The sequence below is a fragment of the Theobroma cacao genome, chromosome 6 (genome assembly GCF_053813885.1).
Source record: "Theobroma cacao isolate CCN51 chromosome 6, ASM5381388v1, whole genome shotgun sequence".
In the NCBI taxonomy this organism is placed as follows: domain Eukaryota; kingdom Viridiplantae; phylum Streptophyta; class Magnoliopsida; order Malvales; family Malvaceae; genus Theobroma; species Theobroma cacao.
The window spans coordinates 30,457,823-30,477,409 of NC_142644.1; the positions used below are offsets into that span (position 1 = coordinate 30,457,823).

The 19,587-nt window shown below is 33.2% G+C and overlaps 1 protein-coding gene and 1 pseudogene across 2 annotated transcripts; both read right to left on the bottom strand.

Annotated features, from left to right (window-relative positions):
- Nucleotides 1-1,273: 1,273 nt before the first annotated feature.
- LOC148762281 (cysteine-rich receptor-like protein kinase 15) lies at nt 1,274-17,988 on the bottom strand (annotated as a pseudogene).
- Nucleotides 9,523-10,991, bottom strand: LOC18597049 (cysteine-rich receptor-like protein kinase 29). 2 transcript variants are annotated; one of them, XM_018122899.2, is made up of 2 exons: nt 9,967-10,991; nt 9,523-9,863 (listed from the first exon to the last, which is right to left on the bottom strand). In XM_018122899.2, the coding sequence occupies exons 1-2, from the start codon at nt 10,775-10,777 to the stop codon at nt 9,643-9,645; spliced, it is 1,032 nt and encodes a 343-aa protein (XP_017978388.2). In that variant the 5' UTR covers nt 10,778-10,991; the 3' UTR covers nt 9,523-9,642. The 2 variants fall into 2 exon arrangements, with proteins under 2 accessions (XP_017978388.2, XP_007025929.1); XM_007025867.3 differs by having other exon boundaries at nt 9,725-9,868; nt 9,967-10,982.
- Nucleotides 17,989-19,587: the final 1,599 nt, after the last annotated feature.

Here is a 19,587-nt window from a genome sequence, read left to right on the forward strand (position 1 = left end):
TTAATGAGTCTTTTAATTTTTTTTTATTTTGTGTACTTTTTTCATTTCTAATTAAACAAATGATATGTATAATTTTTTTTTATGAAATTAAATTGGAGGTAAATTTTTTATAAAAGCGTGTGATTTACAATTAAATCAAGCAGAGCATAGTGCATATCCGTTGGCATGAAAGAACCCCAAAATTCAACAATTGGAAGTCTTTATGTGTACTTAAAATCTCTGTTTAAAGTCTCGCCTAATGCTACCACTTGAGACAAGTCTAAGTTTTTATATATGCTTAAATCACCCTAGTTAACTAGAAGGAAAACATTGGGTTATCAACTAAAGTGAACAAATGACAACTTCAACAAAAAAGTTGTAAAATTTAAGATAATTCTAAAGCCTTTATATATGCTTAAAGCCTCTGTTTAAACTATCACCTAATCCTACCACTTGAGACAAGTGCAGTAAGTGATATCTTTAACGGAAAAGTTGTAAAATTTAAGACAATTCTAAAGTACTATTGAGAATATAGTTTTTAGTAATTGCAACCTCGTTCTCGCAATAGAGGGATTGTTTCACTTTTGGATTGCTTGGACTCTAAGACACGGGAATAATATTTTGATGGGGATGACATGTCAGATTCAATGTTGCTGGTGCATTAAGGGCAGTGCGAGGGAGATTGAGAAGCTATTAAGCATCAGAACAACTGTAGCCATGGTTGGCCTATCAGCTACGTTTTCTCGAACACATAATAATCCAATGTGAATGCATCTCATCATTTCATTTCTCCAACCATCCCTCAAAGTTGGGTCAATGAGATTCAACGCTGTCCCTTCCCTCCAATTTTTCCAAGCCTGCAAGAAATTATCAATATACATATGGAAAAGTAAAATAAGAATCTTTGAAGCTTTCATGATTTTGCTATGCTTAAGGGTACAACTTTTTAGCAAAATAGAATCAAGTATGAATTTAGATAAGCATACTCACACAACTCACTAGGTCCTCCACAGTTTTTCCACTATAAAAGTAATTATTTTTCTAATCACTTATAATTTTCAAAATTGAATACGTCTAACTTAACTGAGCATTGCTAGTCCATTACATATTATGGTGTCCTATATTTACTGCATATGAACATTTCTTATGTCATTCTTATGATCCAACGTTTTCTTATTCATAGAATGGAAGCTAAGTCTTTGTTTGGTGGTTCATGCTATTTTTGAAATATATAGTATTGGAATTTATGCATAAACAAACAATTCAAAAGGTTAATTGAATATTTTGATACTTACTAGGTTCCTACGATTCTGTTAGTATTGCCTTGTGTTTCATCACATACAAACAACCTTACCATTTTATAATCTACAATTTTAAGAGTCATCTATGCATCAAACAAAATGTTGCTTGTTTTAAGATTATGGTAAATTATTCTCAATGGAAAATCTTTATGAAGGTAAAGGAGCCCACGAGCAATGCCTTCCATGATTTTGTAACGCCTTTCTGAATTTAACTGTACGTGTTTGACTTGATCTATAGTATATATCTTAACACAAGTTGTACATACAAATTTCTCCTAGAATATTTCTTGACTTGAAAATTATGAGACAAATACAAACATTTGATATGAGTTATAATTTCTAAAAATTTGTCTGATTAATTTCTTTATTTCGTCTTCAGGAGTTACGAACTCGGACTTAGTTTTGATCACAAACTTTGCTTGATCTTCGCTTCAAGGTTCCGCACAACTTAATCTTGATCATGAACACTTGATATTTTCGCTTTAAGGGTCTTCACGACTTGATCTTGAAAACAAACACTTTATCTTGATATCTTGATTATGAACACTTCATATCTTCGCTTCGAGAGTCTTCAATTTAATCTTAATCACGAACACTTGATATCTTCTCTTTAAGGGTCTTCACGACTTGATCTTGATTACGAACTTCGCTTGATATCTTGATCACGAACTTCGTTGACTCGTTGCCACTTGATCTTGATTACGAACACTTGATATCTTTGCTTCAAAAGTCTTCACTACTTGATCTTGATCACGAACACTTTATCTTGATATCTTGATTACGAACACTTCATATCTTCACTTCAAGTCTTCACGACTTAATCTTGATCACGAACACTTGATATCTTCGCTTTAAGGGTCTTCACGGCTTGATCTTGATCACGACTTAATCTTGATCACGAACACTTGATATCTTCACTTTTAGGGTCTTCACGACTTCATCTTGATCATGAACTTCACTTGATATCTTAATCTTGATCATGAACTTCGCTTGATATCTTGATCTTGATCACGAACTTCGCTTGATATCTTGATCTTGATCACGAACACTTTATCTTGATCACAAACTTCGCTTGATATCTTAATCATGAACTCCGTTAACTCGTTGCCACTTGATCTTGATCATGAATACTTGATATCTTCGCTTTAAGGGTCTTCACGACTTGATCACGAACACTTTATCTTGATATCTTGATTACGAACACTTTATATCTTTACTTCAATGGTCTTCATTGCTTAGTCTGGATCAAGAACACTTGATATCTTCGATTTAAGGGTCTTCATGACTTGATCTTGATCACGAACTTCGCTTGATATTTTGATCTTGATCATAAGCTTCGCTTGATATACGAACACTTTATCTTGATCACAAACTTCGCTTGATATCTTAATCATGAACTCCGTTGACTCGTTGCCACTTGATCTTGATCATGAATACTTGATATCTTCGCTTTAAGGGTCTTCACGACTTGATCACGAACACTTTATCTTGATATCTTGATTACGAACACTTTATATCTTTACTTCAATGGTCTTCATTGCTTAGTCTGGATCAAGAACACTTGATATCTTCGATTTAAGGGTCTTCATGACTTGATCTTGATCACGAACTTCGCTTGATATTTTGATCTTGATCATAAGCTTCGCTTGATATACGAACACTTTATCTTGATCACAAACTTCACTGGATATCTTGATCACAAACTTAGTTGACGAACTTCATTGTCGCTTGATCTTAATCACAAACTTCATTGCTGCTTGATCTTGATCACGAAGTGCTTGATCTTGATCTTGATCATGATCATGAACTTCGTTACTGTTTGATCTTGATCACGAACTTTGCTGCTACTTAATCTTCACTTCAAAAATCTTCTACTCTTCTCTATCTCTGAAATGCTCTCAATCTTCGAATGCTTTTGAATGAATCAAAATGACTTAGAAGAGCCCACTATTTATAATGCTAGGTGGGAGACTTTAATGAGAATTTAATCTCTTTGAATTATCTCTAAATTATTTTAATTTATTTAGAGATAAATTACGGTGACTCATTGAAATTCTTTGGATTGGCCAGACTTTGAGTCCTTGAATTTTGATTGGTCGATATTAAGTGTTTTCTCTAAATTATCTTAATTTATTTAGAGATAAATTAAACAATCCAATTTGATTTTTATCTCTAAATTAATATAATTATTAGAGATAAATTAAATGACCAATAATTAAATTTTGATTGGTAAAAAATATGAATATTATCTCTAAATTATCTTGATTGATTTCGAGACAAAATTATATGAGCAATAATTAAATTTTAATTGGTCAAAAATATGAATATTATTTTTAAATTATCTTGATTTATTTAGAGATAAATTGAATGACCAATAACTAAGTTTTGAGTGGTCCAATTTAAATATTATCTTCAAATTATTTCAGGAGATAAATATATGGCCCATAAGTAAATTGGTTCAACTATGTGTCTTTGAAATAAGCCAACTAATAAATTAATTATTTTATAATTAATTACATGATTATGACATCATCAAGTTTCATATTAACAATTATGATTTTAACTTTGATTGAGAAAGTCAAAGAGAGGCCTTAACAAAGGCATCTCTTTGAGTATTCTCCTGTTATTATAAGCTGTAGGATCTATTTAAGAAAGTATGAGTTATTGGCTACATTAAAGAATAGAGTACTAGCAGTGCACATGTAATTTAATTATAGGCTTGGATTGTAGTTTTATTAGTTACTGTTACTATAATACTGTAATTAGTTAAAACTAGTAAAAGTTAGTTATTAGTTGTTTCCAGAGTTAGTTAGAGTTGGTTAGCTGTTAGTATAAATACATCTTGTACTGATCGATTCAAAGTAGTGAAAAATCATTTTTCCTCTCAATTGTCTCTCGAAAGCTCTCTCTCTTTTTCAGCTTGTATGACATTTCTGCTGATTTTATCATGGTATCAGAGCATCAGGTTAGGGATTTCGAAACTCTCATTATTTCGAAGATCTTGTTAACTTGTTTCTGATTTTCAGTAGATCTAGCATTGATTCTTGATGAAATTTGTCTGTTAAATCTTGCTGATCATTCTTGAAATTTTTGAGTTCATGATGGAAGAAAATATAGTTGTCAAACTTGTTATTTCTCCAGTTCAAGATCCATAATCACCTTTTTTTTTTTTACACCATTTTGATCATCCTGGATCAATTGTCATTACCCCTAAACTGAGCACAACAAACTATGTTTCATGGAGTAGATCGTTTCTTTTAGCAATTTCGATTTGGAACAAGTTAGGGTTCTTGAATGGAAATATTGCTAAACCAGCTATAACAGATTCATTGTTTGATTCATGGACAAGGTGCAATAATTTAATTGTAGCTTGGTTATTAGAGTCAGTAACTCTTCCTGTGGCTTTTACTGTGTTCTACATGGACTCTGCTACAGAAATTTGAAGTACTCTGAGGTAAAACTTCTCACAACCTGATGACATAAGGGTATGTAACCTGCAATTTACTTTGAGAAATGTGTCTCAAGGAACAAGATCAGTAGATGCATATTTCATTGAATTAAAGGGAATTCGGAAGAGATGAGGAGCTACAAACCACTGCCACAATGTGAATATGGAAAATGCAATCCTAATTACTTTAAAATGTATTTAAATCAATACTAGAAGGATATGGTATTTAGGTTTCTAAATGGTTTGAATGACTCTTACTCTGCTACAAGGTCACAAATAATTTTACTGGATCCTATTCCTCCTTTGGATAAGGTATATAGTATGGTGTTGAGGGAAAAAACATAAAGAAATCTGCTAATACAAGGTCAATCGGTGTTAGACTCCTCCGCTATGGCTGTTGCAATAGATGACAAGAAAAGGTTCAAGAAAGATGTCATTTGTTCTCATTGCAATAAGAAAGGCCATTTAAAAGAAAAATGTTACCGGTTGATAGGCTTTCCTGAAGATTTCAAGTTCAATAAAGTAAGAAATGCATACAAAAGAGACAAGGTAATAAATAATGTTGCACTTATTGAGGGGAAACAATCTACCATTGAAGGAAAACAGCCTGCACAGGGTGATGAGGTTGCTGAAAATACCTCCATGTTCCATATGTCACTCATTAAGCAACATGTTAGCAAGTTGATGAATCTCTTAAATGAAAGTGGCATTAACATTGATGATGGTAAGGAAAATTCTATTGCCACTCAACATGGCAAACATTCTCTGGTCAATTCTGCACTTGCAGGTATCATTTCTGATATCACTTGTTTCAGTAATTCTAATAATCTTCCTTCCAAATATCGAAATGTGAATGCGTCCATGATTGAATATAATTATTGGATAGTAGATACAGGGGTAACAGATCATATTTCTTATACTTTGAACAATTTTGTTTCTGCTAAGCTTGTGTCTAATTGTTTTGTGCAACTTCCAAATAAGGCTAGAGCTTCAATTTCTCACATTGGGATTGTCAAACTTACCTCATCTCTCACCATGAATAATGTCTTATGTGTACCTAGCTTTAAGTTTAATCTTTTTTCTATGAGTAAGCTTACTAGTTCAAAAACAAATTGTGTTTGGTTTACTGATGAAATATGTGTTGTCCAGGACCTGAATTCATGCAAGGTGATTGGGGTAGCTAAAGTCACTGCAGGTTTATACTTCATGCAAGTTAATGAGGATGAGCAAGATCTATCCAAGTATAGTTTCAATAAAATCATTGATTTTGTCAATGTAACTTCAGTTTTGAGTAGCATAGTTACACCTTCCAACTTTGATTTGTGACATTTTAGATTAGGTCATGCACCTTCAGAAAGAATAAATGTAATTCATGAACATTGTTCAGAAGTTCAAGGTTTAAAAATTTGATTTGTGAAGTTTGCCTTATGGCCAAACAAAGAAAAACTCCATTTCTTGTTAATGTGCAAACCACTATTAATCCATTTCAAATTGTACATGCTGATATATGGGTTCCTTATGAGATACCTATTGTTTCTAATCAAAGGTATTTTCTTACTCTTGTGGATGATTTTACATGTTTCACATGGGTGTTTTTGATGAAATGCAAATCGGATGTTTCAACCATTATCTCTAACTTTCATAATTTTGTCAAAACTTAGTTTAATACTTGTATAAAAGTTTTGAGGACAGATAATGGTAAAGAATTCGATCTTATTGAATTCTATTCCAAGACAGGTATTGTTCATTATCTCACATGTGTTGAAACTCCTTAGCAAAATGGTAAGGTGGAAAGGAAGCATAAACATATTTTAGTAGTGGCTAGAGCCTTACTACATCGGTCTCATGTTCCACTTCAATTTTGGGGTCATGCTGTCCTTACTGCCATTCATATTATCAATAGAATGCCAAGCAAAATTCTCAATAATTTTACTCCATATGAGCTTTTTTATAGGAAACCTCTATCTTATGCTCATCTTCGAGTGTTTGGCAGCTTATGTTTTGTTTCTACTCTTAGCCAACATAGAAAGAAATTTGATCCAAGGGCTAGTAAATGCATATTTTTAGGTTATCCTAATGGTGTCAAAAGTTATAAGGTGTATAATCTTCTTGCCAACAAGATTCTAATATCCAGGAATGTAGTCTTTCATGAACATGTATTTCCATTTCAATCATTGGGGACCAATTCCTTTGATCATGCATTTTATCAGACACCTCATGTGCATGACACAAATTTTGATTTTTTGGATGTTTACCAACTTCATTTCCATCTTCCACATTTCAATTTGCTTTTACACCTTCATTACAATCTCCTACATCCTTGGATAACACAAAAACATCAAATTCAGTTGATTCTGTTGAAAATTCTAATGACCAGTCTATTTTCAGCAAAACTGTTGACGCTGCAGTTGACTTTTCTGATTCGACCTTTGATGACAATACTTCCAATCCTATTGCATCTATCCAACCTAGAAGAAGTGACAGACATAGAAAACTACCTAAGTTTCTTGAAGTTTATGCTGTTGATATTCCTAGTTCTTCAAATTCTGTCACTTCTCATCTAATTGCTCATTTCTTATCTACTACTCAATTATCCCGTGCACATAAGGCTTTTACTGCTTCATTATCACATAGTCATGAACCTAGTACTTATTATCAAGCTGTTAAACATGCTTATTGGAGAGAGGCTATGGCTTCTGAACTAGCAACTTTAGAGGATAATGGCACACAGAACATAGTTCCTCTACCTACTAATTCTCATGCCAGTAGTTGTAAATGGATTTATAAGGTCAAAATGAATGCAGAAGGTACTATAGAAAGGTTTAAGGCTTGCTTGGTTGCCAATGGTTATAGTCAAGTTGAGGGTTTTGATTATCAAGAGACATTTAGTCCTGTTGCAAGGCAATCTACTGTCCGAGTGTTTCTAGCATTAGCAACTACAAAAAAATGGTGTTTAACTCAGCTAGATATCAACAATGATTTCCTTAATAGGGTTATTGATGAAGAAGTGCATATGTCTTTGCCACAGTGTTTTCAAGTCCAGGGGGAGTATCCACCTGATACTAAGCTTGTGTGCAGACTGCATAGGTTTTTATATGGCTTAAAATAGGCTTCAAGACAGTAAAATGAAAAGTTTACAGCAACACTGGTACAGTATGGTTTCAAACAATCTTTAACAGATTACTCATTGTTTACCATGAGTATAGAAACTGGTGAATTCATAGCCCTTCTCGTTTATGTTGATGACATAGTCATTGGCACAAACTCTCCTCAGTTAGCAAACAATGTTAAAGAATATCTAAGTACTCACTTCAAATTGAAAGACCTTGGAGAAGTTAAATATTTCCAAGGATTGGAAGTAGCCAGATCAGCAGAAGGCTTTTCTATTTGTCAAAGGAAATATGTCTTAGATATGCTTGATGAGCATGGTTTTTTGGAAGCAAAGCTAGTATCAACACCAATAGATTATAACCATAAACTTGAAAAGGCAACAGATGAAGAACAATTAACCAATGCTGCTGTTTATCGTCAACTCATTGGAAAACTATAATACTTAACCTTCACAAGGCCAGATATATCCTATGCTGTTCAAACGCTTTCTCAGTTTATGGATAAACAAGGGCACATTCATCTCATGGCAACCTATAGAGTACTAAAGTACTTAAAAGGTTCACTAGGACAAGGAATTCTTTTGAAATCAAAATCTAATTTGCAACTGACTGTATATTCAGATAGTGGTTGGGCTGGTTGTCCAAATACACGAAGATCAATAATCGAATTCTGTGTTTTTATTGGTGAATCACTTGTAAGCTGGAAGTCTAAGAAGCAATCAGTTGTTGTTAGAAGTTCTGCATAAGCAAAGTATTGTTCTATGGCTGCAGCTTGCTGTGAAGTAATGTGTTTGAAATCTCTACTTTCTGATTTTGGCATTGAACATTCTACATCCATAAAGCTCTACACAGACAGTCAATCAGCTATTCATATATGTTAAAATCCAGTTTTACATAAGCGAACCAAACATATTGAGATAGATGTTCATTTCATTCGTGATGAAGTGAAATCTAGATTGATCAGCCCCATTCATGTCTCGACAACATTACAGGTTGCAGATATATTCACAAAGGCTTTACAACCAAAGGTTTTCCAAAGACTTCTTAACAAGATGAATGTGCATAATATGCATAATTCATCTTGAGGGGGAGTATTAGAAGCTGCAGGATCTATTTAAGGAAGTATGAGTTACTGGCTGCATTGAAGAACAAAGTACTAGCAGTGCACATGTAATTTAATTATAGGCTTGGATTGTAGTTGTACTAGTTACTGTTACTATGGTACTGTAATTAGTTAAAGCTAGTAAAAGTTAGTTGAGTTGGTTAGCTGTTAGTATAAAATCTCTCTCTCTCTCTCCTTGTATGACATTTCTGTTGATCTGTCACTATCGTTTTTTCTCTTCCTTGTTGCATGGCTTTTAACTCTATGTTTGGAAAATCAATTACAATAGAATTTTATTCTCTTGCAAATATTGTCATCATGTTTGGAAAACATCAAATAATTAACAGCTATAAAATCATGGAATTGAAATGAACTTTGTAAGATTTTATGGAAACTCATTTATTAAACACGCAAAGAAGTAAAAAAATCTTTTATGAAATAAAAAAATATATAATCGTTATATATTAATCTGATTTGTATGCTCAAGATCTCACCGTTCTTTGAAGAAGTTTTAAAGAAATTTATTTCCGGAAAAAAAATGATACACTTGAAGAACAGGGAAAAAATGATAGAAAAGCTGTATATTCGAAAATCATAAGCAACCCAAGTATAACGGTTGCATTTTCATTTATATACTCTTTAGTTTTTCTGTGCAATGCCAACCGTAATAAACACAGACTAGCAGACATGGCTGTTAAGACTTCAACAGAAAGACCCAAAAACGGCAGCACTAATGTGCATATAAGAAAAAAGTAAGGTAACAAGACCCAAATGACAGAAGAAGAAAACGGCACATATATCCACCGTTTTACTACATAAGTAAGTAAAACGACGTAACAACTTAACGTTTAGACACAACTTTGAATCATAAAGAAAACGACACCGTGCGATGAGCCCCCTTCTTCCATTCTGTTGGTTGCCGCCTAACCTTCATCCAGATTAGGAATTAGTTCTTCAACATTCTTAATATTGATCATAAATGAAAGAGAAAGATATCTTTTAGTAGAAAGGCAATAGATTCTTTACCTCCTATTGACGTTGGAGAAGTAGTTGGACCAGGTGGTGTTGGAGATGGTGGCAGTGACGGTAGAGGAACTGCAGTGTGATAAAAGGGGTTAGACTCAAACCTCAAGATACAAGTTGGTCTAAGGACCCTGCATCCTATCCTTCCATAGCAACAGTTTAAAAACTCTGCCTTTCCGTCATCTAGACAATGAGTGCAATTTTGCTTGTCCATATCAGGAGTACACTGCACCGCAGCATATATCGTTTGCAAGTTACCAGCTGTTGCATTACCAGCTGCATACTTGCGAAGTGGACCCCCGGCTGCAGCTATGTTGCTCAGATTATTCAATAGTTCACTTAATCCATCATTGAACTGCACAGGGTTGGATGCTTTCCTTGTGTTGAAGGCACAAGTACGGGGCTCGCTTTCCAGTTGTCCAAAGATGTCTCGGTTGGCGTACCGCACCAGGCAAAATTCTGACCATGCGGTCGCCTCCTTGTGCCAGGGGCAGCGCTGTATGAGCTCGGTTGCGGTGCGGTGAAGGCAACTGTTGCATTCATCCTGGGTTCTGTCCCCCGTGCATAGTGCGATTGCTTTAACTTCGTCAGGGCTTTCACCTGCAGACAGATTGAAGAATCCGTAATTGAATTCTGTAAGAGAGGAAAGTTGGGAAACGATGCGGTTTAGGTTGGCCTGGTAACTGCTGTTTGCGGTGTAGTTGCCTCTGTCCTCAACGAATCCACACTCAAAATAAGGATCATCTGCGAGGGCAAGAGCAGCAAGGGATAGGATAAGTGAACAATAAAACAGGAGTCGTCCTGAACACTCCATCGCCAGCGTCTCTCCTTGCCCTTGACAGATTTTGATGTAGAAAACTTTGTGAACATACTCCTTTTTATGGTATAAATTTTGCCCCGACGCCTACGACCAACCATGACGCCAGTCACTAACGCCATAAATTGCGTTTTGTTCTGAAGACTCTAGATGACCCTTGACGGATGTGACTGACAAAGTTAGAATAATGGATATTAACTAATCATATCCTGTTCTGTAATAAAAAAGAATCAAAGTTGTTTATTCTATCATATCTATTATAAAAAAATTGTTTATATAATTATAAAAAATATATATATAAGAAAAGTAAACCATATGTGAAAGATTAATATTTTCAACTACTTTGATAATGTAGTCAACAAGAACCCCTTCCATACTTCTGATATTCTTTTCGTCTCGATGCTTTGTTTGAGGACTAACAGGGTTCTCAAGAAAAGATTTTAGTCCCCCTTTTCCCACTGTTGCTTTAATTATTGATTTTTTTTTCCGCAGATATTCTGGAATTGAACTAGAAGCAGGAAAACCGAATGGGTATTGCCGTGATCAAAGCAAGTCAACAGGTCAATCTTAGAGCTGTATAGCCCTCACAAGATGAGTTAGGGATGTCAACGGATCAGATACCCTATAATTTCGAGATACCTAAACTCTAACTTTATAAAAAATTAATTACTTTAACTCTATTAATTATTTAAATAATTTTAAAAATTATTACTCTAATCCTAACTCTATTACATTTTCACTACTCTATAATTACCTTAACTCATTTAAAAACTCGATTAGATTAAAAAATTATTAAAATTTTTTTCATGAGTCTCCAATTACTCGAACCCGTATACATATTGTAAACACCTAAAAAATAAATAAAAAATTTAAATTAAAATAAAATAAAATAAAATATAAAAAATAAATAAAGACAATAATTAAAAAAAAAAGAAGTATGGCTGGGCGTACCCTTTCCCCAACCACCATGAGTAATGGGGCTCTGGTTACCAACTCTTTGGTGCCAGAGCCCCATTACCGAGTTGTCCAAATTTTTGGACAACCTCATTTTCAAAGAAGAGGAGAGAGCAAACCAGAGAAGACTGATCACCTGCAAAAAGCCATCAAAAAAAAAACTGAAACGAAAAAAACCCAACAAAGAACCCAAAAAAAAAAGAGCAAAAAAAAGGAAGAAGAAGAAGAGAGAGAGAGGTGAGAGGCCGACGTAGGGAAGGAAAGAAAGGTGCCGGCGGTGGGAGTGTTACGCCGGGGAGAAGAAGGAGGAGGAGAAGGAAAGGAAGAAAGAAGAAAAAGAAAAAAGAGAAGGGAGACCCGCAGGGAGAAAGGAGAGAAAGAGAAGGAGAAAGAAAAGAAAAAAGAAAAAGAAAGAAGAAGCCAACGGGGAGAGAGAAAGGAAAAGAAAGAAAGAAGAAAAAAAAAAAAAAAAAGAGAAAGGAGGTGGGGGGCTTTTCACGGTTTTTTGGAGAAATTTTTACATGTTGTTGTACCTTTGGTGGCTTGCCTTGAACCACATAGTTTAATCTTTTTTGAGTTAATCTAAACCTACACAAGGTAAGATCTAACTTGCATGCTTTTTTACTTTAATATTTTTTTTATTTTTATTCATTGTGGTGGCTCAATTATTTATGTTAAAGATATATTATTAGGAGCATAAGGATAATTTAATTAAAACAAAAAATATATTATATAGAGATTATGTGATATTTTAAAATAGAAAAATAACAACAAAATATAAAGTGGTAAATGAAAATATGCGTAAATATTTGAAAAAAAATAGGTATAAACAAATATAAAAAAAATATATAAAAAAATACTAAAAAGATGATAATGGTTGTAATAGTAAATATATATATAATTGGGATCAATATTCATATTTAGATACTTGTAAACATAATATATATATATATATATATAAATATAAAATAAAAACAAATATAAAAAAATAAAAAAATATAATAAAAAATAAAAAAAATGAATGAAAAAATGAAATGATTATTGGAGAAATTCCACCTAAGAAAGGCAAAGAGTTGTTTTTTTTTTAAGTGGATCAATATTCATATATATAATTGGGATCAATATTCATATTTAGATACTTGTAAACATAATATATATATATATATATAAATATAAAATAAAAACAAATATAAAAAAAATAAAAAAATATAATAAAAAATAAAAAAAATGAATGAAAAAATGAAATGATTATTGGAGAAATTTCACCTAAGAAAGACAAAGAGTTGTTTTTTTTTAAGTGGATTTTTTTGAGGTGCAAAGTTCGAGACGGATTTTCACCGAAGCGTCGGGATAAATCCGAACTCTAAACTCCAATACCCGTTAAGTCAAATAGTTGTTGTTAAAAAATAATATATATAAAAAATTTATGTAATGTTGCATTTGAATTTAATTAATAATATTAGTTAATTAGCTTAAATAAATATTACTAAATAAAGTTAATTTAATCGTTTGAAAAAATTAATTAATTGTTTATTTGATAAGTTATATAATCAAGTTAAACGTTAATCAACAATGTTAATTAAAAGATATGGATCTAAATAAAAAAATGAAAAAAAAAACAAAAAAATAATAATAAAATAAATAAATAATTCATGAAAAAAAATGACAAAATAAATATATAACTAAGGTGATAAATTATTAAACACATAATTGGATGAATTATGAACCGCTTAATTCAATAAACGCGTGCATGTAGATGTCATCATTCTATATTGTCATTGCATGCCACATTTATTTTGCAAATGGTGCGGGAATCTCGATGATGAGATTTCCTCGAAGAGCTTGTAGAGACGAGTTCTTCCGGGGATATCTCTAGGTGAGGAGAATTTCGAGACTTCACCAAAGCGTTGGAATGGTTTTCGAATAATTTTTCGATAAAAGATTACCGACTCCATTATTTAAAACAAACAAGTCATGACATCATTTTACGCTTACATCATGTGCATACGTAAAACCAAATAAAAACTCTCAGTCAGTCAATTTAATAAAAATTTAATTAATAAGTAGGGATTAAATTAAAAGTAGGATATATTAAGATAACTTAAGATTAAATGGTACCGTTCGTGGAACGGGCGCCACGGAGGTGCTAACCCTACTCCGTGCGTAACCGCACTCCCGAACCCATCTCTAAAAATGTAGACCAGTTCTCGTTCTTTCGACGAACCTAAAATTAACTTAGGACTTCGTCGATTAGAATCAGATTAATAGGTGACCAATCACACCTAGATAAAAAAAGATTGGTGGCGACTCCTAAACGAATTTAATTTTCGTCCGCGTCTGGCGAACGGGTTCTCGGACCCGCACGTTACGATACATATACGATAATATTTTTTTACGTATTTCATAAAATTAACTACTAATTACATTAATAAAAATAAAAATATAATTATATTTCTCTGTAATATGATATGATATTCATATTATTTAAACATAATTAATAATTTAATAATTTTTTTATTTATATATTTTCATATCATCACATTAGTTATTTAACTAATTATATTTTAAATATATTATTTTGTCATTATACAACAAAGGAAACTACTTATCCAGATGGTGGAGATGGTGAGTGTTTCCCTACATGGTTAGGGTTTGAGTCTTGATGCAACAATTTTATAAATACATAGGTATTGTAAACTAGTTCGGGTAACGGGTATCCAAAGTATGATACCTGAACCCCTGAACCCTACCCAAATCCTATTCGGGTAGTGATTTCACTACCCGAATCCATTTCGAACTCGTTTCTGGGTATCCTATTATAGGGTACACATCCCTAGATGAGGTTCAGAATTTCCTCCTCCTAGATTTTGTGTCCGATTTGATGTCTTTTGTATAATTTTGTATTAAATATTTAATAGAGTTTTGTTTAATAATATAAAACTAAACATGTGTTATAAAATTATGAAAAAAGTTATCAACGGAATACCAAAAAATGTTACTAAATGAAATATTTACTTTTGAAACGAAATTTAATGAGTCTTCATTTTTTTTATTTTGTGTATTTTATTTTCATTTCTAATCAAAATAAATGATACGCATAATTAATTTTTTATAAAAAAATTAGAAATAAATTTCTTATAAAAGCATGTAATGTAGAATTAAATCTAAAAGAGCATAGTGCATACGGGTTGGTACGTAAGAATCCCAAAATTCAACAATTGAAAGTCTTTATATATACTTAAAATCTCTGTTTAAAGTCTCACCTAATCCTACAACTTGAGACAGGTCCAAGTGTTCTTTTTTTGAAAGGCATGTAACTATATTGATGAAATTAAAGATCTGTACAGTTCAGGTCTGAAAAACAAAAGCCTCGCCTGTAAGCATGATAGAATACCCCACGACAAAACACATAAAGCAGGGTACCTTATCAGCAATCCTATCAAAAATCTTTCAGCTCAAAAGCGAGACGAGTCCAAGTTGGTGCGGCAAGTGACATCTTCAAAGGAAAAGCTGTAAAATTCTCGACAATTCTGAAGCATAATCGAGGATATAATTCAGTAATTGCTTGGACTCTGACACTAGGGAATTATAACCCACGAGGATGACATGTAGGGTTCAGTGTTGCTGTGCATAAAAAATGCTAGTTGGGAGGGCACTGGGAGAGAGATTGAGAAGCTATTAAGCATCAGAACAACTGTAGCCAAGGTTGGCCTGTCAACTACGTTTTCTTGAACACATAATAATCCAATGTGGATGCATCTCAGCATTTCATTTCTCGAACTATCCCTCAAAGTAGGATCAATGAGATTCAGTGCTGTCCCTTCCCTCCAATTTTTCCATGCTTGCAAGAAATTATCAATTTACACATAGAAAAGTGATATTTGGAATCCCTTAATCCTTCATGATTTTATTATGCTTAAGGGTATAACTTTTTAGCAAATCAGAAACAAATGTAAATTTAGATAGTCATACTCACACAGCTCAGTAGGTCCTCGATACTCTCCCGTTACGAAAGCAATTGTTTTTCTATCCACTTATGATTTTTAAAATTATCACATCAAAATTAAATATGCTTGATTTTTGTTTCTTCAGCTAAATTCGTATAACTTGATTGAAAATTATCCAAACATAACATACTATAGTGTCATATATCAATTGCATATGAACATTTCTTATTTCAATCTAATGATCCAAGATTTTCTCTTTTTTTTTTTTGCAAAGCAATTTTATTAGCACTAGAATCCAATGCCATCTAGTTTGTGCTTCCTTCATTGTACGCTAACACTTCATATCGCCTCTCAAAATAATACTAGCAGTTTCTCATCCCTAAATTAGGCAAAACATCTCTTTACCCTTTACCCATGAAACCCAAGCAACAAAAAGACAAAGGCTCAGCTATAAGTTTAAAACTTAGCTTCTATCATTCCTCTGAATTAAGAGACAGACACATAACCAAAAATTAAGCTAGTCATAAGACTTACCAAACCTGGATGAAACGGACCCAAGTGCATCTCTTTGAAGACCAAAACCCGACGTGGCAGCAGTGATTAATAACATACAAGGACTCTCATCTCTCCAAGGTTTTCTTAATGATACAATGGGAACTAAATCTTGTTTCGCGTTTCATGCTCTTTAAATTCCATATTGTTTTGGAATTTATGCATAAAACAAACAACTCAAACCTTAAGGGGATTTTGATACTTATTAGGTTTCTACGATTCTACTGGTATTATCTTGTATTTCGTCTTATACAAACAACCTCCTCATCTAACAAAACATTGCTTGCTCTATGATCAACGGTGGGTTATCCTCAGTTGAGAATCTTCAATAAAAGAGCCCACGAACAATGCCTCTAATAATTTTGTAGCACCTTGTCAAGTCTAATTGAATGCGTTTGACTTGATCTATAGTATATATATTCACACAAGTTGCAAATTGTTTGTAATGGAATAAGGAAAAATTACTAGGATTAATTTTATGTTTTTCCAGGATACTATTAGTTTACAAATATGTTCCTTGTTGGTGGTATGCAGCTAAAAAAACGTAAAAATTAATTATCAATGGACAAGTGAAACGAAACCGTACCAAAAATGAAATGATCAAGGCTTGTGTTTGGCACAAACTCATATATGAGAAGTCCTCCTTCCAAGCGGAAACCAAGGAGCCTAACTGAATTGCGGCGTTGAAGCTTGGCCACTAGCAGAACCTCGTTCCTAACTTCTACATCTCCTTGTCCAGAAGTCGTAGATAAGTCTTTTTACAACAATCTCTTGCCCATTTGAAAGTGACTGATAATTTTATTTTATAGGATTATTTTACAAAAAGCTTAGTGTAGATTAAAATTGGGATAACATATAATGATATTAATTGATTTGTATATAGGATAAAGATATATCTATATGCCATATGTAGCCAGATTAGAGTTTGAACTTAATGAGATTATTTTAATTTAATTCACATAGGGATATTGTGGTTTGGTTAAAATAGATATTTTTATAAAACGAGTCGAGATATCCTTATAAATAATTGAGAACTCTAGGTTAGTAATCTAATCCATTGAAATAAGTTAAGAAAGAGAGTTAAGATTTGATGAAGTATGAAAAATATTATAATTTTAGGCTTGTTTGATTTCCTTTCTATCCAATTATCTTGTTGTTTTAATTTTTAATTAGATTAGTTTTAGTTGACTAATTTTTAGTTTATTTAGAATTCATATTTTAATTGCTTGAATAAAATTAAATTATTCTAATTTTAGTACTTTGTAAAATTTTAGATCAATTTTTTGTGGAATTGATTATGCTTACAGTTATATTATTTTTTCGATATGTATACTTGCATAAATAAAAATTTAACTGACACTGACCTTGAAAATAATAGAATATACCATACGTGACTTTAGATTGATTTCAAAATTTAAGTTATAATTTTATTATTTCGGATAAATTGTATGTAGTCTTTTTCAGGGCTCTTTACCTTGACAACAGCCCCAAATCCACCTTGACCAAGCTTATTTGCATCCGAAAAGTTATTTGTCGCAACCCGAACAATGACAAAGTCGAATTGCAAGGACTCAGCCCTAATACTGTTTGAAAAAAGCCCATCGTTGAGTTATTTGTAGCATACTTGCCAAGAGAACCCGCAACTGCGGCTTGATTGCTCAAATTATTCAACAAGTCAATCAATGCATGATTGAACTTATCAGTATTGTTTGCATTTTGTATGTTGTAAAAACAAGCGCCACGAGAGACTTGCATTTTTCCAAAAAATGTCTCGGTTGGCGTAACGCAGCATGCAATATCCAGACCATCCAATTTTCCAAGCACCTCATTCGATAAAAAAACAGAAAAAAAGGGAAGAAGAGAAAAAAAAAATTGTTACAGGTTATCAACATTTTTATCGGGGGTTGGAGTTTTTTGCTTCTTTTTAGCACTAATGTTTTATTGTCTACATGGGTTGCTTATGGTTGCTCTTGTGATTTGTGTTTTTGATGGCATGAGTTGTGGTTTGGTGTTTCGCTCCCTTTGGGTTGCATTTTTGTAGCCCATGTGCCCGGGCATTCCTGATGCCTTTTTAATTTGGGCTGTTTTGTCAAGACTGTGCTTTGGTTTTTTGTGGTGGCTGCCGGATGCAGAGGAGGGTTGGGGTTGGCTTGCTCCAAGTTTTCGGTCTCTTTTCTACTTTGCCTTTGTGGTTGGTTGGGAGCCTTTTATAGGGGTGGTGAAAAGGGCAACATTGAGGAATTTTAAGGAAAACTTCATGGGGTAGGGCTATGAAGCGGTTGGGTGTCAAATTGAGGAGTGCCAAGGCTGTTTTTTGATGGCTTTTTTGTTTTTAGTCCTGTTTGGGAGGTTCGTCTTGGCGATGGCTTTTGGGATGGGTGCTTTGTGGTTTTGCTCTTAAGGAGTTGTTGGATCTCCCTTGGTTGGTGGCTGAATAGCTACTTTGATGGGCAAAGCTTTCTGGTGTGGAGTTGTTTCTCTTGATGACTTATTATGCTTTACGTGGGTTGTGAAAGAATGTTGCTTTTGATGGGTTGTCAACAGTCTCAGGCTATTTTTGTGCGATTGTTTTGGGGCTCTTTTGATGTTTGAGTCTGATCGAATAGTTTTTCCAATGGCTTTGCCTTGTTGAAATATTAGTGGTGGAGATTTGTTAACTATTAAGGCTTTTTTCATGTGCTTCTTGTTTCTTTTTGACTCGAGAGGACACAATAAGTGCTTGTCCTTTGATGCGACCAAAATTTTTGATGGGGTATGCAAGGCTGATGCAAAAGTCTTTGCGATCTCCTAAAGTTGACACTTGAGAGGGTTATGGCTCTTGGCTTCATTTTTGTATTGTCTCTAGATGTGTTTTTTTGGTTCTTCCGCTTGGTTTAATGTTGAGTTTTAGGTTGATTAAAATTCTAAATCTTATTTGATTAAGATTTTTTGTTTGTGTACAACATTAAGTAATTATATGATTTTAAACTTCTTATTCCACATCGAGTCCTAATCATATTCTACTTTGAATTTTTATAATATAAAAGTTGATCTTTAAGCTTGAGAATTGTAAGTAGTGCTTTGAGAGCTCTAGAAAGGGAACACTTTGTAACTCTGTCTTTTGCTCTAGGTGGAGCTAGAATGGTTTGGGTGAGTGTTCTTGAGAGGTTATTAAGAAAGAGTGTGCAAGGGATCTTGGGTTGGTTTAGGGAGCCATAAAGGTTAATTTATTATACTTTAAATTCTCAATAATAGAAGAACAGTTTCATTCCGTGGACGTAGGCAAAAGGCCGAACAACGTAAATTCTTATGTTTTTCTATTTGCTTGATTTTTCTAGGTTTTATCTTTGTTGATTATTAGTCAATTTTTATAAC